The 26,251-nt window shown below is 41.1% G+C and overlaps 1 protein-coding gene across 3 annotated transcripts in view; it reads left to right on the top strand.

Moving 5' to 3' along the window:
- Positions 1–26,251, top strand: part of PPM1H (protein phosphatase, Mg2+/Mn2+ dependent 1H) — a 311,989-nt gene that overhangs the window by 49,858 nt on the left and 235,880 nt on the right. Inside the window, exon 2 of one of the 3 annotated variants that reach the window (XM_037847542.1) lies at positions 6,309–6,411. The exons of the other annotated variants lie outside the window; for them this stretch is intronic. Within the exon in view, the coding sequence (XP_037703470.1) occupies positions 6,383–6,411 (29 nt within the window). The 5' untranslated portion in view covers positions 6,309–6,382. The remainder of the gene's footprint in view (positions 1–6,308; positions 6,412–26,251) is intronic. 3 annotated transcript variants of the gene reach the window in all.

Here is a 26,251-nt window from a genome sequence, read left to right on the forward strand (position 1 = left end):
GCAATTTTGATGAACTCCTCAGGAAACGCTTCGTTGGTTAGCCGAAGAGGTGAAGGTCCTCTATCTGTGTCCCTTAAAAGTCTTCAACTGATTGGATTAAATCCAGTTGATTGCATTCTCTCATCGTGGAAGACATGCCCTTTGTTGATGTGATCAGTCACAGCTGCAGCCAATTGACTGATGATTTAGTAAACCAGCCTTCTGGTTCATTAACCAGCCACGAATGTCCTTTCAGTAACAATTAGGCCATTGCTTGCTTGACCAGACACCTGGACACCATCACCTGGCCAAGTTGACACATGAACCTAACCATCACACTCTTGGTGAAAGCAAGTCAGAAAGCCAACCCAGATTGGGGGATGGGAGATAATTTTTTTCTCTTGATGGGAGGAGTGGCATGTGGGATGGGAAGCATTTCTGACAGTCATCTTTGGAAATGATTTTTTTTAACAGAAAGGGATATTCATTAATGCCACAGATACTGTGTTGCATTGATTCTGTGATATACATTTTACCCCAAAGGGAAATTGTTTTACATTGTGATTTCATTGATTACAGTGATATCTCAAAATCACCATTGGCCCGAGAGCAGTTAGATATTGCTGTCATTAACCTGCATTTGTGCAAACTTGGACATAGCAATTGTATTCAAGTGTATTGTTGGTAATACACATTTGACTTTAACTGCATATAAAATGTCTTTAAAAATAGTAAATTATGATTCAATACTAAAACAGAAAGTTTTTGCATATGTAGAAAGTCACAGAAACAGAGCAATAGGATGTAAATTTGGTATAAGTACAACAAATTTTATTAAAAAGAATGACCACAGTTACTATTTTTGCAAAGAAACACCCAAGAGCTTTTGGGGCTCTGAGAATGGAAGATAAGTAGCTGGAGGTATATTACGTAAGTATGGCAAAAGTATTCCTCTAAGGTGACACATTTTGCACCCAAAAGCAGAAGAAATTGGTAGATACCTTGGAAAAGATGAAAGGAATTTCAAAGCAACGAGAGGTTGCTGTGTTCAATTCATAAGCTGCACAGGACTGTTGATGCATAGAGCAGCGATTTATCAAACTTTTGCCAACTTTGAACTGTAGCTACTCAATTTTTAGTGGATTGTGATTTACTTGAGTAAAAATGTAAAGACAGGAAATGCTGACAATACTCCAGGGTTCTTTAAAAGGCTCTAAAATTATCCTGTGATATTAAAGGTGCTAAAGAGGTGAAGGTCATGAGCGTGAGCTCTGAAAAGCAGATATTGTTGTAATACTTTGCACAGTTGCTGATGGCTGAAAAAGTTGCAGCCATAATTTAATCTTAAACAGCAAAACAGTTACTAAGAAAGAGTTCTTCCCCAAAGATGTTATTGTGCATGTGTATGCACATATGCATACATACACACACACAAATAGATTTCAGCTAAGCTAAAGAATTGGCTAAAAATAGTCTGGAAAAGAGGTCCCAGAGCCCTGAATTAACCACCCAGTTTATAGATTCTTGATGACGGTCATAGATCTATAACTGAGTAATAAAGAATAAACTTGCTGAAAAGTATAGTGACCTGGTTGTAGTTGTTGTTGGCGTGATTGGGCAACTACTATCCTTTTGGCACTTTTGGTCACCAAAAGATATGAGTCCTGATTATCTAAAAAGACTTCTGTTATGATACCTGATAAGAACAAGAAAGCACCAGCCTTGAAACTGGCATACTGAGTGTCCGGCAACTTAAAGAATGTACTAGAGACAGTAGTGAGGCATTGTTTGGGAAAAAAAAATAGACATCAGCAACTGAGTTAAAGTGATTCAGAAGAGTCAGAATCAACATAGGAAGATTGTTAGGACTCTCTTAACCAGTTTATTTTCTTCTATTGTGTAGGCCCATGAGTGATATGTGGTAAATACATAATTATCTGAACACTTTTTCAATAGTTACAAAGGAATTCTAAATGACAAGAAAGCATTCTGTCATGGCAGCATTTTTTATCAGTGGTGTGCAAACTGATGGTTTATCTTATTATGGATTGCATCTTAGGTTAGATAAAATATGTGCCAAACACTAAGCCAAAAGTTGCTGCTTTCCTGGAGTTTCCAGTCTAGACAAGATGGAAACGTTTCTGCTGAAGTCCCAGTTTGCATTTCAAGATTTGTTTTCCCACAGAGAATGTCTAAGAGCAAAATTATGCACCTACAATTTTTTTATGGGAAAATATGCTCCAAATTCTAATCAGCCAGGTCTTTAAGGAGTTGTGTTTGACCTGTTTTCTTACTTTTCAATTAGTGCTTAAGCACTTATTTAGTGTATGCGTATGTGTATTAAGTGTATACTCTTATTGCTGCGTTCCAATCCTGGCTCCATTACCTCTTATCATTTACAAGACTCTAAGCAAGTGACTTACCCTCTCAGTTGTGAAATGGTCCTAATTGTGGGGATTAAATGGGATAATCTATGTAAATGTCCCAAAGTTGTTTGTAAACTCAGATTCTACTTCTTTATATTCCATCCTTTCATCTCTCCACCCTTCTCCAGGCTTCCTTCCTCACTATGCTTTGAAACTGCTTTTAATAAAATCACCAAACACTTCCATATTGCAAAATATAACAGTCGCTTCTTTCTTTTTACATGACTTCTCAGCAGTATTTGGCTCAGTGGACCATACCTTCCTTGAAACATTATTTTCTGATCTTGGTCTCCCTTATTTTAGTTTCCCGGTTTTCTTCTGGTTTACTGCTTACTACTTCTAAAATTTCCTTTGCCATCTTCCTCTTTTGGCCAACCCAGGTTTGGTTCTAGGTCTTTTCTACTCCAGTGGCTTTAAATATCATTCATATGCTGATGATCTCAAATATTTATCCCCAGTCCCAAGCACCAGACCCTCTATGAAACAACCATTTGACTCCTTCTTATGGGCAGAACGCTTATTTGCTTGTCCCTGCCCCTTCTCCTTAAACTCTGCCCCTTCCTCCATTTCATAAATCTCAGTAAATGGCACCATACTTCTACCCAGTTGAAGTAAAATTCTCCAGCATTTTGCTCTGTCCTTCTTTCCCTCTCCATGGGTACGTTCTGTCGCTTCTGTCTCTAAGATCAATTCCATAATCATCCCCTTCTCTCCATCTCCATTGTGGTCGGCCTCTCTCTTCTGGTCTTCTAACATAGCTTCCTAACTGGTCTCTCTGTATCCATTTATACCACCTTTTCTCCATACAGCTCTCAGAATGGTCTTTTAAAAATGTAACTTAAATTGTGTCACTCATGCCTCAGAACCCACCAGTGGCTCCCAGGCCCCTGTGGTATGGCCCCTGACCACTCTGTTCTCATGACCATACCCTGCCCTTGGCTCACTGTGTGCTGCAGTCACACTGGCCTCCTTTTTGTTTCATGACCGTGCCGACCTTGTTTCCACCTCAAGGATTTGGCAGTTGCTCTCTCCATCGCCTGGAACTCTCTGGCCTCACATTTGCCTGGCAGGTCCCTTCTTGTCTTCAGGTCTCAGTTCAGACTCTTCAGAGAGGCCCTCCATGACCACCATGTACATTTAGTACAACTCTCTGCTTCCCCCCATGCTGTCCTGTCACATCTCCCTGTGTATTGTCTTCCCTGCATGTAACACTGTTAAAAATCACCTTGTTCGTTTATTTCCTAATTTATTGACTGTTTTCCCACAAATAGAATGAGCACAGGAGCAGGGTCCTCATCTCTCATCTGTCTCCCTCAGTGTGGTATTTCCAGTACCTCAAACAGCCCAGCATTTAGTACGTGCTCAATAAATATTTGTTGAGTGAACAAATAAATAGAGGCTCCTAGCACACTGCCTGGAACATTAATAACTGCTTACTCAACATTGGCCATTATCACTTTGAACATTAAAACCTGGTTTATATGCCTGTCCCTCTAGCCTGGCTAATTTCCTAAAAGCAGCTGGGTCCACGTCTTAGCCATGTTTGTATCCCAGTATCTAGTTCTGTGACTGGCATGAGTAGGGTTTAATAAAGATTTGTTGAATATGTGAATTTCTGGAAACTGCCCTTTTGCTAATTGGAAACTGCCTATACAGCTCTGTAATGAACACTTTCCTTACCATGTGCTACCTTGTGTATTTTCTGCCTTCATCTTACTTGGCCTATCTGTAGACTGTTCACCACTGTCCACCGAGTGTGAGAGCTGCCACCTCCCTCATTCTCCACATCCAGTCCTCATCCAGCCAAGTGCCTTGTTTACAGCCTCTTGAGTCCCCCATTCTTAGGCCAGTTTACTGCCTCCCTCCCTTCCCTCCCTCTTGAGGATTTCTTCCTTATTTCTTGCTTAGGCAGCCACTCTTAAGTAGCTATCCTGGTTGTGTCTCTTTCCCCACCAATCTAATAGGCTGACCTTCCCCTTTCTAAAATGCCACCATGGTCCCATCCTTTGTCAGGTTAAAGCCACCAGGACAGGCCCTCTGCTTCGCAGTTCCTGATCTTGCTGGGCTTTCTCATGCCCCCGTGTCTGGTAATAGACTTACGAAGATTGTAAAATCCCAAAGATTCTGTACATTTGGCAAGTACTTTAAAACATTCCTTGGATGAATTATTTGTGATACCTGCTCACCCTTATTTGTCTCTTTCTGATAAGAAGGTATTTTGGGGTGAACTAAACTTGTACTTTTAGAAGTTTGGTGAATTAGTTCTAAGTTTTTTCTGTTTGACATTTCTAGTAACGTCTTTCAGCTAGCAAGTTAGAAACTAAGGTTTTATGCTTTGATAAATATTCCCATGAGGGGGTGTTGACACTTCCCATAGAGTGACTGTATGTTTTCAATGCTGTTGTTCAATTTCGGTTATTTATTGTTAAACTTTTCCACCCATATAATTTTAATCAGATAACTCAGTTATGTGGAATTGGGTATATCCAAAATATACAAAATAACTTGGATTATTAACACATTGTCTTTTTGTAGCATAGTGCACATGGTTTTATAAGTTAACCACAGCAGGTATTATCTCCATGCAACAGAGACCTGGGGCTCAGAAGTTATATAGATATATGGAGAGAAACAAATTGTGTGGCACTTGCTTGCTAAGATATTAATGGTAATAGACTGTCAGAAGCCATATGAGATATAAAGGCCAGAGAAAATAGTGCGGAACATAAAAGAAACTAGATTAACTAAAGGCGGTTCACCAGTGAACTTTATACTTTAAACCAATATTTATTTTAGATGATTAATAGGCTTTGTCACAAAGCCTTTTTGTAAGAGTTATCTTAAATTCAGGGCCATTCAGGGTAAAGGAGGAGCATTGTGGTGCTCTGTAGTTCTTACCCCAGTTAATTTGATTTGGTTCGTGAGTTTAGGGAAGTTTCATAGCCCTCGTGTGATTCTTTCCTTTTTGGCAAATTCAACATAGCGACACAGGCTAGAGAACAAGATATCACAGATTTGGAGATTACTATGATTTATTTCAAAGCACATGATTTTTATTAAATCTTTTTAAACTTTTCATTCTGAGGTACAGAACAGTTACAAAAATATTTCACAGTTTTCCCGTATCCCCTCCACCTAACTTCCTCTTTTAATGTCTTACGTAGTCATAGTGGTTTCAAAACCAAGAAATTAATATTGGTACTGTGGTAGGCAGAACTGTAAGATGGGACCGAGATTCCCACCTTCTGGTGTACACACCTGTATAATTGTCTTCCCTTGTATGTGGGCAGGACCTGTGAATATGATGGGATAGCACGCCGTGATTATGTTACATTTTATGGCAAAAGGGATTTGTACATGTTATTAAGGTCCCTAATCAATTGACTTTGGGTTAATACAGGAGAGATTATCCTGGGCAGATGGTCAGGTGAGCCCTTAAAAGAGACAAGAAGCAGCAGCAGACATTCTTGCTGGTCTAGAAGAAAGCAGAGAGCCAGGTTGTGAACTGGCTGTGGAGGGGGCCACGGGGCAAGGACTTAAGGGTGGCCTCTAGGAGCTGAGACTGCCCTTGGCCAACAGTCAGCAAGAAAACAGACCTCAGTCCTACAGCTTTGTGAGGAACTGAGTTCTACCAATGACCCGAATAATGATGCAAGAGTACCCCAAGCTCCAGTGGAGAACCACAGCATGACCAACTCATTGATTTCAGCCTTGTGAGACTCTGCTATCTCATGCCTGAACTTCTAACTTATAGAAACTAGATAATAGATGTGTATTGATTTAAGTTTGTGGTCATTTGTTACATAGCCGTAGAAAATGAATACTGTACAATACAGTGAATTAAACTATAGGCTTTATTTGGATTCCACTCATTTTTCCACTAATGTCCTTTTTCTATTTCAGGATCTAATCAAAGAATGTGATATTTTAATGCTCTCGTTCCTCATACATGAAGATGAAGTTATACCTGATATTTCATGATAAGCAATCAACCTGTGCAAATCAGGTATCTGAAAGAGATTTCATTCTCACTGAATAAGGGTGGAGTTGGGGTTGGAGTGTAATCTGTTCAAGTTTTATCACATTAACACTTGTTTGTAGTAAGATTCTCTCCTGGACTTGGTGATCTTTTGTCTGTGAGGTCCCACTTCTGTCAAAGAGGCCTCCCCATGTGGTCTGTGAGCTGTGGTGGCATGATGAAAAGTCTAAGAAATAGACCTCAGACTCTCTTGTCCTTTTCCCCCTTCTAACTGCACAGAATCCAGCTGTCTGAGAAGGATGCAATTATGTGGGAAATTGCCTCCTGCCAGCTCTAATTCCTGAGCGGTGTTTTTAGAATTGTTGGGTTGGGGCCTGTCAAGATATTTTTGAATGCTTGAGCTGTTATATAACCAGGACAGTGGCCCTAGACTCAGTGCATTCATTTTACAGGTGGGAAAGTGGAGGCTGTTAGGTTAAAGGTGCACACAATGTTGTGGTTGCTATGATAGAGTCTAGGTCTTCCTGTCTCTACTGTATTGATCTCACTGTCAGCAGGTTAGTGTTTTCAAACATGGTCTGCCGTATTGCTCTTGTTAGAGATTAAGAATAGGGTTTGGATGCTACTTTGATGGGATTTATCCAAGGACCAGAATACCCATATTGTGCGCTGCTAACACCCCATGTCCCACTGTCAGGCTCTGGGGGGGCCTTTCCAACATGGAAATCAGAGTTCCACTTTATTAGAAGCTTTAAAAGCAACCAGCATCTGAGCACCAAATCAGATTAAAGGGTGTTTGGGGGCACCTGGCTTAGGTACCAGACCTAAGTGGAACATTCCCTGACCAATACTCACTGCCTCTAGTTTAAATCTTGGGACCAGTCCAGGCAGGTGTTATCATGGAGAGAGATGGCAGAGCCCCCAAAGGGGCTCTGAGCCCATTTACCCACCCAGCCACGTAGAGGTAATGGGATGGGGACACTACTGGTTCAGCTGGGAGACACGAATTTCTTCTTTGTAAGGCCGTAACTGATATTAGTGGCTTGTCAGTGTCACTTGTTCTAAAGTAACAGATTAGCGGTTTTTCCTTCTCTCTTGCATGTCTGGGAGGGGAGCTGAAGGTAGGCAGGGGTAAGCCTGATGGAGAGAGTAGTAGTATAGATTTTAGTGGCGATCACTCATAGAAATGAATAAAATACAGTGATTCTGTTCTCTCTGAGTTAAGGGAAGAATTTAATAGAAGAGATCTTTTAAGGTAAGTTTCAGATGAACAGGCAAAAAGAAGGGGCTAGGGAGTGGAGGTGGATATAAACCACACATACAAAGGCACTGAGGTGTAAAACTATATTGGGAGTATGTGAGAGAGAATTTAGGGAATTGCTCATATATACTGGAGCTTCAAGATTTTGGGGAAGGGGATATAGTAAAGATGAGGCTAGCTTGATAGGTGAGAGGGTGGGGCAGGGTGGAATTGACTCTATAACAGGGCAGTAACTATTGAACTTTTAAACTGAAGTGATATCGGACTTGGATTTCTAAAATCAAGCATTTTTTTTTTAATTCTAAAAATATCAGAAAGCATAGAAAAACATAAATAATAAATATTTGCCCAGGTTGGGGTTTGCCCCTCCTGTTGGCTCCCATAGCAGCCAGAGGACCTAACTTGTCATTTTGGAACATGGAGCAAGCAGTAGAAAAATGTTTTTTCCCTAAAAACACCAGGGGTACAAATGGGCTAGCGCCATCCTCCCCTCATTCCATGACCTCGCAGGCTGCCTCTGATCCTATGTCTCTGGCTCCATTCATTCCAAGGTCCCCCTGGGATTAGAGGGCCATTAAGTGTTCAGAGTTTTAAAAATTATTTATTACCTAAGTTTTGGGGCTCTCTAAATGTCAGTGCCCTGAGGCAGAGCTTTGGTTGCCCTGCCTTAACTCTGACACCTATGAAACCACTCACCATACAGGATTGTAATTTCATGGTTGGTTAATCTAGACTGTAAAGCCCTCCTAAGGTGACAGTAACCAGGCCTGTCTGGTTGACTCTTGGCTCTCCATAATCTAGCAGAATACCCATAACACAGACGGCAGTGCTCAACAGTTATTTGTTGAATGAGTTAAAGACTTTTCTCTCACTTTCCCTTTCTTTCCCACTCCCTCCTTCTCCCTCCACCTCCTACTCTCCCATCAACCCTTCCCTCCCTCTTTCTCTTTCTGTCCCCCTCCCCCCACCCTGTCTTCCACTGATTGAATCACCCACTTAGGATAATCTCCCTTAAAGTCAACTGATTAGGGACTTTAAAAACATCTGCAAAATCCCTTCATAGCAGCACCTACATTAGTGTTTGATTGAATAACTGGGAGAAAGTGTGCACATGCTACAAACCAGGTAGCTACAAAATAGGAAAGGGCCATGCCTCCCTTCTACCCCCTAACTCTCCCAAGAGAATCTCCCACATAGCCCACCCTCTCTGGAAATATACTGGAAAGGGAATTCTGGGGAATATAGTTTAGCCTACTTACGTTGCCACACCACAAAGCCATCACAGATGACTCCATTTTCTAAACCAGGTAATATTGTGAATCCTTGTGATAGATGAACTGAGGTTGGAATTGCAGGGGGAAGGATGTTTGAGGGTGGATGGGAATAGCTGATGAATTAATTTATTAGTGGCTGGCTGAGCTCTTGAAGTGCGTGTGGACCATCGCGCAGCCTCCTCATGAATATGGGTCTAGGCACTCAGGAGGCGTCTGGCTGAAGACGGGGGATTGTGGGTCTCAGCATGCAAATGGTAGTTAGACCAGTAGCTGCACTAATCATCCAGGGAAAGCAGGAAGGGAGCCTAGAGCAGGAAATGTTAACCGCTAAGGGGTTGATGTGGAAGAGGAGCCTGAAACTGAGGCTGAGCTAGAAACATCGATGGAGTGGAGCAAGGACAAGTGAAAGGATCATGGTGGCCTAAGTTTGCCGAGTTGCACCGTTTTCTCTTCCCAGCCTGCATGAAGGAGTAGATAAGGCTGAATTTACACAGAGGGAATGGAATTGAGAGTGCTGACAAGGGTAATCATGCAGTGCTGTTGTGGAGGTGAAGTTGTGTCACCTGCTAGTGCACAAAACATGTCTTTTCTATGTTGCACTCAGGTCAAGGATTGCAAACTCAGATTCCTGCTGGGGTTTGTCAGGAAGGGAAAGCACCAAATCCAGGCTTGGGGCTCAGGGAAGGCTTCACAGAAGAAACAACAAAAGTTTAAATATCTCCAGAATGGATGGGAATTAACCTAAAACCCTGCCTCTCCAATAATTATGGTCAAACTTTATCTTCACAGCTTCTTTTCTTTATTTTCTTAGAGCTATGTTTTACAACCTTGTGTGCTCTTGACCAGAAAGATGTCTGTTTTTCACTAAATTTACCACATAGGTATTATCTCAGTATCCTAGGGCTGCATATGTAATGGAGAACCACAAGCTGTGTAGCTTAAAACAACAAATATTTATTATTTATTATTTCACAATTCTGGAGGCTAGAAGTCCAAAGTCAAGGTGGTGGAAGGGCCATGCTCACCCTGAAGGCTCTGGGGAAAAATCCTTCTGGCTTCACAGCTTCTGGTAGCTCCGCCTAATCCTTGGCGTCCTTGGCTTGTGACTGCATCACTCCATCTCGGCCTCTGCTATTGCGTGGCTGCCTTCTGCCTGTGGGTATCTGTTTCTCTCCTCTTAAAAGGAAACTGGTCATTGGATTTAGGGCCCATCCTAATCCAGTATGGCCTCATCTTAACTAATTACATCTGCGAGGACCCTATTTCCAAATAAGGTCATATTCTAAGGTTCCAAGTGGACACAAATTTGGGGGGACACTCTTCAACCCAGTATAGGTATATAATATACATTTATAATATTGTTCCATTTTTATCAACTTCTTCCTCTTTCTCCTTCTATCACTTAACATGCTTAGAGTAAAATTCACTTTATTCCCCAAAGGTCAGTTTTTAAAATTTGTAAGTTTTGAAAAGACCTTTAGGGATAAAATTTTACGGACCTGTGAACATTTGCCTCTAGCAGAGATTGCTTTAGAACAGAATGTCTAATCCAGGGTCTCTACCCTGGATGCCCTCACTCCCCAGAGATTCCAGTTTAATTTATCTGCTTAGGAACCTGACATTTTTTAAGCACCATGGAATATATGCAGCTAGGGTTAAGAACCCTTGATTTAATCACATCATTTATAACTGTTTGGAGTGGAGGGAGAGAAGCTCCACCACAACCTCCTAAGCGGAATAGAGAAGGAAAATGACAGCAAAAGACACACTTCCTCCTAAACAGTGACTCATTAGAAATGACCATTTCCCCTAGGAAGAGGGCAAGAGGACAAGTTGGTTCAAAATGGACTAGGTCAAACATACTATGCTGGTTTGGATCTGTTATGTCGCCCAGAAAAGCCATGTTCTTTAATGCAATCTTGTAGGGGCAGACATATTAATCTTTTTTATTAGGGTGTGACTTTGTGATTATGTTGTTTCCATGGAGATGTGACTCACCTAACTGTAGGTGAGACACTTTGATTAGATAATTTCCATGGAGGTATGGCCCGGCCCATGCCAGGCGGGTCTTAATTAGCTCACTGGAGTCCTTTAAGAGGCTCAAGAAGAGAGACAGGAGCTGGAGCTGGCAGAGATGCCTAGAGATGCTTGAAGATGTGGACAGAAGGGTGTTTGGAGATGCTAAACTAAGAGATGAAGCCCAGAGTTTGCCCTGGAGAAGCTAAGAGAGGGCTCCCAGATGCTCAGAGAGAAACACCGCAGAAGAACCAAGCAGAGAGCTGAGACAAGCTAAGAGAGACAGAAGCCCAGAGACATTTTGGAGAAAGCCATTTTGAAATGCAACCCGGGAGCAAAGGACCAGGAGACACCAGTCACGTGCCTTCCCAGCTGACAGAGGTGTTCCAGACACCATCGGCCTTTCTTCAGTGAAGGTAACCTCTTTTTTGATGCCTTAGTTTGGATACATTTATGGCCTTAGACCTGTAAATTTGTAACCTAATAAATCCCCTTTATAAAAGCTAATCCGTTTCTGATATTTTGTATAATGGCAAACCGGAGCACATATATAGTGAAAATCAACTTGTGCATAAAAGACAAGCTTCCAACAGAACAGACTCCACCTACCATTATAGGTGATGTGCATTGGAAAAAATATTTTTATCTTAGAGAAACCTTCAAGCAGTAGTTTCTTTTCCTTTCTTTCTCTCTTTCTTTCTTTCTCTCTCTCTTTCTTTCTTTCTTTTTCTTTCTTTCTTTCACAAACAAACAAACAAACAAACAACAACAATAGAACCATTATTTGAAACCAGATCTTTCTTAAAACTCCTATCTGGGTCCCCCAGCCCCTGAGGCCCTCCTTAGGAACCCTAGAGTTCCTCAAAACATAGTTTAAAAACAAAGCATCAAGTGTAAAGCTACTTCTGTCTTGAGTAGAAGCTAAAATAAACCAAAAAAAAAAAACTATCAAATCGAAACCAGCTGTTCCATACCGAGCAGTCAAGTGTGGTCTATTGTTTCCTCCTGAGGTTTGGCCTCTTCAGCTAGAACCCCGGGTGGATTTTCTTTTCATTTAGACACAGTATTCGACACTCTGAGGGGAGCTAGGGAGGGGTTGAAAAGCATTTCCCTCCTTTCAGCAGAGATAATATTTTAAAAAGAAAATAGATACTGGGAAGTAAGTAAAATTTAGTATTAGGCATTAAAATAGAGTGCACCAGACTCACCCCTTCCTTCCTCATCCTTTATTTAAAATATCTGAGCTACCATCCCTATAGAGACAAAATAATAAATCAATTTATGGTCTCCACTGGGAATTTAATTTCTAACAGAGCAAATCTCTATTAAGCATTTGTATTCGAAATTAAGAGATGTCCAGTTTGACAAATTTTGACATGTGTATATTCAGTCTTACTATCACCACAATCACGATCCATTACCTCACAATTTCCTTTTGCCTATTTGTAATCCCTTTCTTTTTTCTCTCCCGTCCATCCCCAAGCAACCTCTGATCTGCTTTCTGTCACTGTCGATTTGTTTGCATTTTAAAAATAATTGTAAATAAATAGAATCAAACAATAAAAAAAAAAAAAAAAAGAAATTAAGAGAGGTAGATGGTTCATATGAAGTGCTTAGCAAAGTGCTTGGCACATGGTAAACTTAATGAATATTATTTGCTATTCTTATATGGTAACTTGAAAGAAAATGCTTTCTGTCTTCAAAGAGATTATAATCCAGGGGATTATAATCCATAAACAACATAGATTACTCATTTATTCAATTAATAATTTTTGATAGCTGCTATCTGCCATGTTCTGGTCTTGGTACTAGGAATACAGTGTGGGCTGAAACAAAATGATGAAGATTAGGGCATGGTCCCCAAGATCACCCTCACTTCTGACACCAGTTGCAAGTTCAGGAGTCCTCAAAAGCACCCTCAGATTTAATAATTCTCTAGAAGGACTTGCAGAGTTACCAAAGCTATTACATCCCATTACAGTTTGTCACAGTGAAGGGATACAGATTAACATCAGTCAAGGAAGCAGCACATGGGGCAGAGTGCAGGTGAGTATCATGTACAGAGCTTCCAGTTGTCCTTTCCTGGTGGTGTCATGGTCAGTGTTGACACCACCTGATAATGATGGCTGACAGTATGTACAGAGATTTACCCACTGGGGAAGCTTGCCTGAGCCTTGGTGTCTAGGTTTTTATTGGGGCTTGGTCACACAGACACGTTTGACTGCACACATGGCTGACCTGCCATCTTTACCTCCTGTGGTGGTCAAGCTGATTCCCCTTGATCCAAAGCCCCGTTTGCTAACTCACATTGTTAGACTCTCCAGTGTGGCCCAAGGTCTCCAGGTAAATGCGGAGACTCTTAATCAGGTAGGACATTCCAAGGGTCAGAGATCACCTCCCTGGGAGCCAAGGACAAAGGACAGACCTCTCTTTGTGTAAGGTTAATTGTTTACTACATAGAAGCTCCACAAAGAAGCTATGATGCTAGTGGAACAAATTCACTGGGAGAACAGAGGCAGTTGTGGTGCATGCTCATGGGAGAGATCGTTGTGAAGGGAACCTGGAAGAGTGAGCTATTCCACAGGGTGGGAGGGCAGCTCAGACAGACAGGTCAGGGATGTGAGAGTTCAGGAAAGGAAAACTTAAGAACAGATAGATAGTAAGAAGTGAGACTAGAGAAGTAGCTTGGGAAGTGATAGGAGGAGATGTTGAGAGCTTCGTTAAGAACATTGATTGCTCCTTAGGCAAGGGACAGCCATTCTTTGTAGGAAGTGCTTAACGCCTGGCTGCAGTGAGGATGTGTTAATAATATCTCCCGTATGTGGAGATGGGCCCAGCGCATCTGCAGACACAATGGCCACAAGAGCAGCCCATGATAGCAGGCTGCTCACACAGTATGTTAAGTCCTGGGGGAAGATTCTGCCAACATTTAAAAAGATTTGGCCAAGAATACGCCTCCAGAATGGTTATTTCAGACTGAACCTAGACTATATTACTAATCAGAGCAAATATTCATAGTCTAGGTCAGGGAACACCATAAGCCTATTTCCAGGATAAGAGACTACAGGAAATAAATCAGGCAACAGCATGTTTGTAGCAGCAGAAAAAAGCTTGAACTTCTACTTAAGATGTGTATAAGGGTTGACTTGAGTTTGCCCTGATAATGTGCTAAAGGAAAGACATGGCATGTGGGCATGTGCTAAAAAATAGTAGGTGGAAGTTACATCATCAAACTTGTTGCCTGCAAGCAACTGGGCACAACTTAAGAACTAGTCACTGGCACTTATATAACAGTGTTGGGTTTGCCAGGGACTGTTATGGCTGTCAAAATTTAACTAGTCTTTTCTGTATTATTCTTGTCAAGTGGCACCCAGCCCTCATTGGAACCTTCAGCTGATGGTGAACTCAGACTTCTTGGGGCAGCTGCATTTCACCTTTGGACTGCTGGCTTCTGCTGCTGAGGCTAGTTCTACCTCTCGGGGACATACAGATGAGGCACTATACACACCCTCACCATCTGCCAGTGTCTCATTTTAAGATAGTTCTCATGTCCACTTGTGCATTCTTTTTTCTGAATTGAATATCCTTGTGTAAAATAGTTTTGTTTTGTTTTTTTTTTAATTCTTTTCCCCATCTTGATTATTTGCCTCAGCACATTAGTTTTTCCCCACTCCATTTATGGGAGACATATAGAACTGAATATATCATCCAACAAATGGTCTGATTTGTCTTAAATAGAGCAAGGTTGTGGATCACCACCATCATCTTCCTAAACCAGGTTTCTGTCAACTGAGCCTAAGGTTGTACTAGCAATTTTAGTGCCAGGATATTTAGCTTACTTGCCTGCTAAAACCAGTAGGGGTGGTTTGGTTTTGTTTGATTGCTTAACTAAAATCCAAGTTTCTGCTCTCCTTCCCATATTTGCATACTGTGTGTATACAACCCAAGTTCAGAACCTTTTATTGATCCTTACTTTATTTCTCAAGTTTGTAAAGATTACTGAATCTGATTCAGTGGGACTGGAAAATCACTGTCACCCCTGGCTTCCTGTCCACCACAGATGTGATAACCTTGTGTTCTGTATCGCCATGCAAATCTCAGTTCATGTCTGCCAGGCAAGAGCTGAATGAAGGGCTCTTTGGCAGACCCTGAGTCAGTCCTCCAGCTGGGTATTGAGCTGTTCATCATGCACATGGTCATTATTAATTCTTCAAAATATTCTCTCCCATTTTACCAACTAGTCAGTAAGAATATCACAAAAACTTTCTCAGAGGCCTTAGCAAAGTCCAGTTCTCCCTCATTCCTTCCCTAAAGTTCACCAACAATGAAGCAGCAATAAAATTTGAAAGTTGTTGGAATAAAAGATAAAACCCTGCCAGGTGACTTGAACCCATTTTGCACCAGCTAACAGCTCTTTTACAATCTTTTTATTCATCTTGGACTTTCATTCCACCTTACCGATGTTCATTTATTATTTTCAGTTCGAAGAAAATTTTCTTTAAAGAATCCAAATATAACTTCCGTCAACCCCAAGCATCAGAAATACTCCTTCCTTGATTTGCTGTTGTTATGGGTTGACTTGTATCCCCCAAAAGACACATTGAAGTCCTAGCCCTCAGTACCTCAGAATGTGACCTTGTTTGGAAATAGGGTCATTACAGAGAGAATTAGTTAAGATGAAGTCATTCGGGTATAGGATGGGCTCTTAATCTAATAGGCCTGCTCCTTACAGGAAGGGTGAAGAGACACATACAAACTTGGGGGAGAATGCCATGTGATGATGGAGGTAGAGATTGAAGTGCTGCAGCTGCAAGCCAAGGAGCCCCAAAGATTCCAGCAAACATCAGAAGCCGAAAGAGGCAAGGGAGGATTCTTCCCTACAATACAAGTTCCAGACGAAGCGTGGCCCTGTCAACACCTTGATTTCAGACTTCTGTCCTCCAGAACTGAGACAGAATAAATGTCCATTGTTTTAAGCCACTGAGTTTGTGGTACTTTGTTATGGCAGCCATAGGAAACTAAGACAGCTCTATAAAAACACTCATGTTATTTTAACAAAAGAGCAACCCCAAAAGCCTAATTTTTTTGTTGTTGTCTGTATAATTTCTTTTGTCGCCTTTTTGTTTTGGGCTTTGGATTCCTGACTGAACATACCGGTCCACACCATTGTCTTATATTCATCCTAATGCATTTTTTTTTTCCAGAGAATTTGTCTTTGGTTCTGTGCCTTTCTTTTCAAATTTTAGCATGACCTTTTAAGATCTGAGCAGGCTTGTTGGTTTCCATAGCAACACTCACTTTTCTTCTCATTAGAATTTTTTTGTGATTGCATAGTCAGAGCTTCTAGACCTCATGAAAACTCTTCTGTTTTAGAATTTGATGCCATGTCCATGTTGTCTGAAAACTTCCAACCTAGGCTTCTCTACTCATTCGTTTGTTGTATGACCCAAAATGGTTGCCTCTGAGCAAGTAACAATAGAACCACTTCAGGCTTGATAGGTGTATAAAATATAAAAGAGGGTTCCATTAGTGGAGCCTGTCAAGCTAGAACCTACCCTGGGGCAGTGCCAGTGGGGGCTGGGCTCTGACCAATAGGACCCTTTCCCGTTTGCAGAGGAGAGTCATCAGAATAGTTGCAATTTGGCTGTGAGCTTTTGTGTCTCTTCCCCTCCTCCTACATGTCCTTTCTATTCCTCAGTTCTCATCTTTTAGAAATTCAAGGGTGAGTGTACAAATGTTACACAATTCAGTTTTGGGACTGAAAATGGCAAGGCAGTGTATTTTGCATTCTTAAATTAACATGAATCAAGAAGCTATATAAACATATTCATGCTGTGTTAAGACAATGCCATCTTAATTTTCTTTGAAAGAAAGAGACGCATGAAAGCCTGGCTATGTGGATGAGAATGCCAATCACTTTTGGTCTTGGATCTTCCTAAAAAGGAAATAACGTCTCACCCTAGGAGATGGTTCTCAGCAGTCTTGAGTCAGCTGTGACCTGGTTTCCCGGGACTGAAGTCTTGGTAATAGCTTAGAAAGGTTATTGCAGTGGTATTTGGGCAGTGCCTTCTATAGTTGGCTCAAAGAAATAGGGAGAAAACTAACCACATAAAAAGTAGTCAGCTGCCACAACCAACTACAGAACCAATTTTTTCACTTTGGATTCATATCCTGTTCTTAAAATTTGTTCAAGATAAAGACATTTAAGGTGTATGCTTGGACTATCAGACAGTTGTCCCAGGCCCTGAACCTTTGGATTTGCACACCCAAGCTTCATTCTCCTTTTGCAATGGTTTCTTTCCGTCTACATTGCCTCCACCCTGTACTCTGATGTTCTAAGTATGCCCTACTATCATTCTTGTCTCCCTCCAGTTCATTTTCTGTTAGTGGATAGCAGCCAAAGTGACTTTCTAAAAATACAAGTCAGATCACCTCATTCCCTTGCTTAAAACTCTTCAGTGGCTGTCTATGCATTTGGGAGAAAAAACAGAATTCTTAACAATATAGAGCAAAGCTCATGATCTGCCTTTGGACCGTCTCTTCAGCAGCATCCCCCTAGCACACAATCCCTCTCAAGGTATTTTCTGCCTCAGGGCCTTTGCACATATCTCCCTCTGCCTGTTTCCCTCTGTTTAGCTTAAGTATAACTTCCTCAGAGAGGCTTTCTCTAACAGTCTTATCTAAGTTAGGACCCCTCATTATATTCTCTCATGGCTCTTCACTTTTCCTTCTTAGCAACAATCACAATTTATAATTATCTCCTTAAATCTCTGTTCCCACAAAGTGTCAGCCTATGGGGATAGAGACCATGTCTATTTTTGTTTTCTACCCTCACCTCACAACCTTTCACAGTACCTGATGCATAGTATGCACTTAAATATTTGTTGAATGTACATATAGATAGATGGATTTGTGGTACATCATTGTACCAGGACAGTAAAAGGGAAAATGCTGTGGAATTGTGATAAAAAGATTTGGATTTTAGGCCCTACTCTGTCATTTAACAGCTTTGTAACCTCAGACAATCTCTTAACCTCCCTGTTGTTCCAGTTACCTTTAAGTTGGAGATAATGATCTTGACCTACCTTGGGGAGATGTGGTAAAGATCAAATGAGTCATTTTGTAGGTGAACGTTCCTGGGAAACCACATTGTAGAATGCCTTCTCATCCTAATGTCATTGTCTAGTAAAGACTAGCAGCCTGGGAAACCACATGGTAGAATGCCTTCTCATCCTAATGTCATTGTCTAGTAAAGACTAGCAGAGGATGAAGGGAATGAAGGATCTGAAACTAGACCAGTGCAGAGACTTGAGGACAGAGAAGATGGCAGGCACACAAGGCGTGGTTGAGGAGGATGTGCAGAGATGTGTTGACATCCCAGACAGTGGCCTGGGCTATTGTCATTGGCTGACCACGTGCAGGATTGAGAGTCAGGTACGGATGGTTAGGCTAATGATTACCTTACTATTTCCATATAGAGGCCATGTGCTGAGGTGGAAAGATGCTCAACTGGGGAGAAACGCCTTGAAATACGGCCCTAGACCTGCCACTGACCAGGTCTTTGGCCTTAGAAATATGTATGCCTATTTCTTTGTTTTGTGACTGCAAAAGAGAAATAAAAATAATAATATTCTCTTGACAGTCTTAGAGGGCTGCTGTGGGGAAGGATTGAATGAAATAATGAGTGTGAAAGTGCTTGAGAAATCGACAAGTTATCTGATGAAGATGATGGTGTTTAAATTCAAAATTGTGAAAAAATCCATTCAGTAACAGTCAAAAATACCTCCTTTGCACATACATTATACATACAATTCTTGGTAATACATTTTAGTTGAATAATTTCATTTGCAGTGAAGTCTTCAAGAATGCTGTAACTGTCATATGTGGATTTGTAGACCTCTTTGGGAAAACAGTTTCCATATATCCTGATTGGTGTAAGGGTAGGATATGTTGATCAACATTGAGCTTTTGCATGGTGACTGCTAAAATGTATGCAAATGTAGTTATCCTTTTCAGCTCAGAAAAATCAGGCATGTGGGGCATAAAGTACTGGTAGAGAGATTGAGCTGGGAAGTGTGTCTCCAGCTAACATCATTTGGGTAAACTACCTATTGACATCAATTGATTCTAAACTGTATCAAAAGTTTAATAATAGTGGGTGTTTTTTCAGGGGTGGGGACTCAATCACATTCAATCTATGTCAATTGTAAAATTCATCTTGATGTCATAAGAATTTAAATATTTAAAAGCAGATCTTAGAATTAAGGATATGCCCTATCTTGTTGCCCCTCTGGCTAGGATTGTGTGTGAGTGATTGGGGAGTTAAAGGCTGGCTATAATGCAACACCTAGACTCCTGGGCATTTCTTGCTTCTCTCAGAACTTCTTTATTGCTAGTACTATGCCCTAACATTGAGTTTCACATTATAACACTTCTGTCTCTTGTTATGAATTAAAACGGTTTCCTTAGATATGTGAGTTTTTAGACTAGAGCAAGAAATTGTTGAAGTTATGATCTTCCAATTAACATGTTTATATCTTGTCAAGATGAGACTGCAAAAGCCAACACATTTAACTTTAAGGAGAAACATTTGGCAAGAAACTACTGCATTTATTTCCATAGATCTAAGTTGTAAAAGCTTATAACAAGAATTTACAGGAGGATTTTGCAAATCCTGGAAATTACTGTTAAATTCTGCCCCACAATGAATGTTGGGAATGTTATATATCTGCCCTATGTCATTCATATATTATTTAAGAACCTACTGTTGACATTAAGTCCCCTGGGTATTTCCTAGCCTAGGAACTAACCTGTCCCCCTCCCATATTCCCTACCTACTCCCCTAAGAAAAACACCTTGCTCAGTTGCCAGAGCCAGAAAGCTGGGAATCCTCTCTTTTCACCCACTCCAAATGTTTAATCTGGTAGTATGTCCTGAAGATTCTTCCTCCTTAGTATCTCTCAAATCTATTCTTTTCTGTTCAAGCTGCCGTCACCTTGCTTTAGGCTCTCCTCTCATCTCTCCTGGATAACTGAAATAACCTCCTTGCAAATCTCCCTACCTGAAGCCTCTTGTACGTTATCTGCAAAAAATCTGATTGCTGAAAATCTTTCCAGGGTTCCCTAAAACCTGCAGGCTAGTGACCTGATTCCTGAGGGTTGCCACGACGCCCTCGCTCCTTCTTTTTTCACCAGTCCAAAATTTCTTCATCATAGAGTTCAAGATGGGTGGCTTCTCTGGACATCCTCTCTGACTCAGGGCACCTCCAGTCTGGATTTGTGTTTGCCTTCCCTCTCCCCCTGCGATACCTGCCCATAGTTTTGACAATGCTCTTATCTCACAAAACTCGGTCATCATTGTGGGGTGTTTTTTTTTTTTGCCCACTCTCTCAATGCTTTGGATACTTTCTCAATATAGTAACCCCTCAAATATTTATTCAACAAATATTTACCAAACCCCCACAACATGCCAGTCTCTGTGCTGGGTGTTCAGGGGTGGGAAGACCTTGCTCTCTGAGGCAACGTAACGTGTCTTGTAAAGGATGAGCAGAAGTCAGCTCAGAGAAGAGTTAGGGGCCAGTGTGGTCCAGCAAACAGCACAGTGTGTCCAAAGGCCATGGTTTGCTTGAAAAACGAAAAAGGCCAGTGACTAGAATCAGGGGAACTTCCTTGAGGCTGGTAAGGGAGGCAGGGATTGGCCCCTACAGGGGTTTTGAGCCAGGTTAAGGAATGTAGATTTTGTCCCAAGTGCATTGAGAAGCCACTGAAAGGACTTTAAACATTAGGAAGGATCCTGTCACATTCCTGTTGTAAGTTAGAACATTTCCAGAGAGAACTGTTATGCGGTGAGTGTTTCAGGGGGTGGCAGGAGCAGAAAGAAGGAGGCAGTTAAGAGTGCAGCATAGACAGATGGTATGATATAGTGGTTATGACATGGACTTTCAAGTCACAATGCCTGGGTTCAAATCCTGGCTCTGTCACTGTATGACCTTAGGCAAGTTATTCAGCCTCTCGATGCCTCGGTTTGTACATCTATAAAATGGGACCATTCATGTTACATGTCCCTTTGAGTTGGGAGAATTAAATGAGTTAATGTGTGTAAAGCATTTAGAAAAAAATCTTGGCACAAATTAAGTGCCATATGTCTTATCACCTTTGAAAGTAGAATGTTTAAAAAGAGTGACTTTAGTAAATAAAAGATTTATGATATACTGAAAAGAGGCAATACTGTAAATACGGTGAAAACAAAGCCATAGGGAAAACTCTGGGAAAATGGTTGTATTAATTTCACCAGTCCTTATACCCTCGTTCTTAAATATATAAAGGCAAATATAGTGTGGCGGTGGCATTATAGATGACACTGTGTACAGCTGTGGCACCAGGGTTCAGCTAGCTATCCCTCAGTATGACCTCGAGGACTTTGCATACAATAGGTTCAGCCCATTGAGGGGTTAAGACCGGGGACTTGAGAGTCATTCACATCTGGCTTTGTTCCAGGCCCGGTTGTTTTTGGTTGTGCCACCCTGGGCAAGTTTCAGGGGTTCAGGGAATCTCAACCTCCCTCAGTGAGAAATGGGCTGTCCTCCGGAACACATTGGACACTTAAGGTGTTACTTGATAACCCTGGTGTTTGCTCCATCATGACCACTAACTCATAGGGAAATTTTCTGCTCCTGTTATTTTTAATCATCTCTGGACCAAATCTTTTTCCCCGTTTGCACTTTCTGTAGCTCAAGTTATGCATATTGTGGTAATATTTGTACAGTATATTGTAACATTCATAATGTAAATGTAAAGAGTGTTCAGAGGTAGAAATTAAAATTCAAGTTCCTTATCTGCTGAGAGTAATTTTTATGGAACCAGTCAGTGTTTGACAGGAATCAATAAATTAGTGTTAAGAGGATGCCAACCTAGTTTTCAAAATTCAGCTGTTGATTTTTTTGTTAAGGAGCGGGGAGGTGGAGGGAGCTGCTGGCCCATTAGCCTGGTTTCTTCGTCACTGCCAGGGCAGTGCAACGTCATCGAGTTGGCCCAAGTTAGTGATACAGGAAGCACCTCCCTGATGGCGGTGGCAGGAAGCAGGCACCCACTCAGGATGCACGCATTCTGCAAGTTCAGATGTTACATGTTCCTTAGAGGAAATAGATAGATCTCTTCATTTCTGGATTCTGTTTAAAGGAACATATATTGAGCAGAAGAGACACGTGGTTTTGAATACCGTCTGGTTGGCCTTCAGCTCTTCTTGGTATTAAGAAATAAACTGCTTTCACGCTCTTGGCACATTGCACTTAGTTAAGGACAAACCAAGGCATGAGGGCACAACAGAAGTCATGGTGCCTTTAACAGACTTTCAGTAACCAACTCTGCCCACCACCTTGACACATTCCCTTGTTGGAAGTGGTGAGACCATAATGGCAAAATGTAATATGGGCATATTATGCCAGCTTGTGCCCAAGGATAAGTGGTGCATTTTACTTCTAACACTGCTCTTTGGGCATCCTAAGCAAATTCCAAAAGAATGTTTGCTTTCTCTCCTGGATAAATGTACTCATAACACCATTCCGGGAGAGGAAGCTGGTTTAAAGTAATTGTGTAGCTATGATGATGTCATACAGTGTTTTGTTTCCCTGGAGTTATATTTAGCACTAATAATGGGTGTGTGGGAAGAGGCAGGAAGGTAAACTCAGATGAAGATGGACAAGAGGGTGAAACAATCACAGGGGAAAGTTTAAGGATAAAAAATTTGAAAGCCATTGATCTGGTATAAAATAGAATTTTCACTCCTTCTAATGTGTTGTAAATGACTGATTATCTGAAGTGAGCACGATGGAGATAAAGGCATCAGCTGTGATTTAGCATTAAATTAGCAGAGACAGATTAAAGGTCTGAGTCAAATTTAATGCTCCAAATCTAGAGCTTATATTGATAATAAACCCTTTATAATGAGATGGTAAATTACAAACTACCGTTCTCTGCCTTAAGTTCTCTGAGCACTTAGGAGCCAGCTAAGCTTTTTTTTTTTTTTGCATTTTTTCTGGGTTGTGAATGAGCCTCAGGCCAGGCTAGAACTGGAGGTATTTCTTGAATAAACATTTGTGGAATGCCACTGTTTGAGAAACCCTGAGGCGGGAGGGGAAAAGGGTATGGGAGCAGGACAGGGAAGTACTTACTAAGTCTGGCCTCAGAGGAGCTTGTCCTTTAGGGATGAGAGTTATGGACTCAATTATAAGGGACAGATAGAGAAATGAAAGGGTGCTGTATTAGTTGTCTGTCGCTGTGCAACAAAATACCCCAAACTTTATCGGTTGAAACAGTAGGCATTTATTATCTCACTCAGTTCCTGAGGGTCAGGAAACTGGGAGCGGCTTAGCTAGGTGGTTCTGGCTGAGGATCTCTCAAAAGGTTGCCATCCACTGTCAGCTGGGACCAAGGTCATCTGAAGGCTTGACTGGGACTGGCGGGTCCACGTCCAAGATGCACTCACACAGCTGTTGGCAGGTCCTTTGCCAGACGTCCTCACAGCGTGGCAGCTGACTTTCCCCAAGTGAGGGCTCCAAGAGAAAGAACAAAGGGAGAGCCTTGATGTCGTTTATTATTCACTCACTGTTGAATATTCTATACATTAGAAGCAAGTCATTAAGTCCTCCCCATGCTGGGGGTGGCAGGGGCGAGGGAGGGTTGGTCTCTACTCTTTGGAGGGAAGAATGTTGAATAATTTGTGGACAAATTTTTAAACCTCCATAGATTTTGATGTGTGTGTGAATGTGGATGTCAGGAAATCAGTCAGTGCTCCAAAGTGGGATGCTGGAGGGACTGGGTAGGTCGTTTTACCTCCCAATGGGATAGAAAGACATCAGAAGGACAGGGCCAGGGAACCCTGCTGAGATCCAGGGACACAGGAAGAAGAAAGTAGACAAGTCTCTTTCACAAGACTTAACCCACATCTCTTTTGGCTTTTCCTCTAAGCATTTGGAACCCCACTGATATCCCCTCGCCTCCCATCTAACATAACTAGACAACCAGGAGGGGATATTTGGTGTTCACCATTGACCTTGGTTTATATAAATACATACTGAAAAGGGTGTTTGTGCTGAGTTGAAAGTTTAGGAGATTTATAAAGTAAGCTGGGATCTAGTAGTCATTGTGACCACTGTAATCTGACCCCACTTCCATTCCTCATATATTCAACAATTACTGGTCAGAAACAATTTGCATGCTCAGCTGGACTTTATAGGGAGTCTGAAAAATATACTTTTCTATACTTATCTCTCACTGGGGAGAGAAACCTATTAGAAGTGAGACCTTTAAAGAAGAGAGGGAAGAAATGATACGGGGCTAGAATAAGCGATCCAGAGGGATGTGATAGAAATTGAGATTGGTTTGGGGACAAGGAGCATTTTATGAAGTGGTTAAAACTGGAAGCTGAACCCTCAAAGGTAGGTGAGATTTGTCTTGACCCATAGAGGAGGTGAGGGCATGATAGATGGGGGTGAGGGGCTCCAACATGAACAGGTATATCTTAGGATGGCAAGAAGTGGGATGATTAGAAGCCAGCTGGCTTGAGCAAAGCAGTTATTCTGGGGAGCAGAGTAGATGGGGTGATGTCCTTTTGAAGAGCTTGGACTTATTTCCAGATCTTTGTTAGGCTACTAAATAACTGAAAAGATGAGACCTTCTTAGAAGAGGCTTCTTTAGAATCCCTCCCTAGTGATAGGCGTAGTCTCCAATCTTCACTGGAAAAAAAAAAAAGAAAGGGAAAATAATCATCCACAAGATGTGACTGGCCAGCTGTATTTTTCCCCTCTGCTGAAAGAGCATCCATTTGACCTTAATGATGGGCTGGCATTTTTCTGAAATATGTGCTCCACATTGCCAAATACATTGTATTAACGGCAGTTTATAATTTTCCATTTTGAGTGGTCAAATTATCATCTTAAAGCTTTTCCTTAAAAAAAAAAAAAAGATTCTACTGTGGCTTTTTAGACTTACAGATTATTTTCAAAGGCCATAGAGGGGAGACAATTTATTCAATATGTGCCTTTTTTTTTTTTTTTTTTTTTTTTTTTTTTACAGATTAAACCACCTTGAGTCACACATTCACATTTGAAGCATGTTTCACAGTACAACACAATTATTTTACCGCTATTGCACCAGTGTACATAAATCTGTTCCAGTATTACATGATAATTGTGGCTTTAAGAAAGATGATTTTGTTACAAAATTTAAGAAATGGTTCCTAATAGGAAAAGAAGAGGGTTAAGGGCTGAAGAGAGGTTCAGAGTTGCCAAATTAATTTTCCTACATGAATTGCAGTAAGAAATTAGTTTTCATATAGTTCAAAGTAAAAACAAAGTAGCTGATACAAACTTATAAGAACTATACTTAGTATCATTGAGTAAACCTTAACTAGCACATATGACCAGACAAAATCAGCAAGTGTTTTGTTGCACAATTCACAAATCCCAGTGGTGTGCATAAGCATGTCAGCTGAGTGAGTGGCCAGCCACTCGAGGTTCACTGTTGATATTTTGGGCAGGATAATTCTTTGTTGTAGGAGGCTGTCCTGTGCAGTATAGGATGTTTAGCAGCATCTTTGTCCTCTGCCCATTAGATGCCAGTAGCATTGCTCTCCCCTGGTTGTGACAACCAAAAATGTCTGGAGACATTGCCAAATGTCCCGTGGAGCAGTGGGTGGGAGGAGGCAAAATTGCCCCTGTGATAGAACCACTGCTCTAAATTAAATGTTGGTTCTGGCAGATGAATGTGGAAAATGTTATTTGAAGTATGTGAATGGAACTAGAAAAGACCCTTGCATCCCATTAAGTGTATTGTTTTGTATAAGTTTTTAATCAGGAACTTCAAGTGGAAAAAGCATTGGGATACCTGACTTCTCCTGGCTAATTTAGCTATGACCTTTGTCACTTTCTATGACTTTGTTTCTTCCATCTGTCAAATGAGAGAATATCCCTAAAGTCTTTTCCAGCTTTAAAATTAATCTTATGAATAATAAATAGGAGGCCTGCCTTGGATAAATCAAGCCCAAAGGGCACCCAATGTTGGAGAATCTTTCTAAGGATTATTTCCTTAAGGTTTTCATAATTTTTCTTAAATTCACATCCCTAATGTTATCTGTTTCTTCCCCCAAATCTCAGTTCTCTATTTTTGTTCACTCTGACTGAAGCTAAGATGTCTTAAAACAACAATCACATTCTGTCGGATTAAATCACTTAACCAGCAAATCTAAACATTTCCAAGTTAGGTTTATAGAGAATAGTAATATCACTTGCACATGTGTGCTTTGTGTTGGGTAGTGTTAA

Source organism: Choloepus didactylus, chromosome 8, assembly GCF_015220235.1.
Source record: "Choloepus didactylus isolate mChoDid1 chromosome 8, mChoDid1.pri, whole genome shotgun sequence".
NCBI lineage: Eukaryota > Metazoa > Chordata > Mammalia > Pilosa > Megalonychidae > Choloepus > Choloepus didactylus.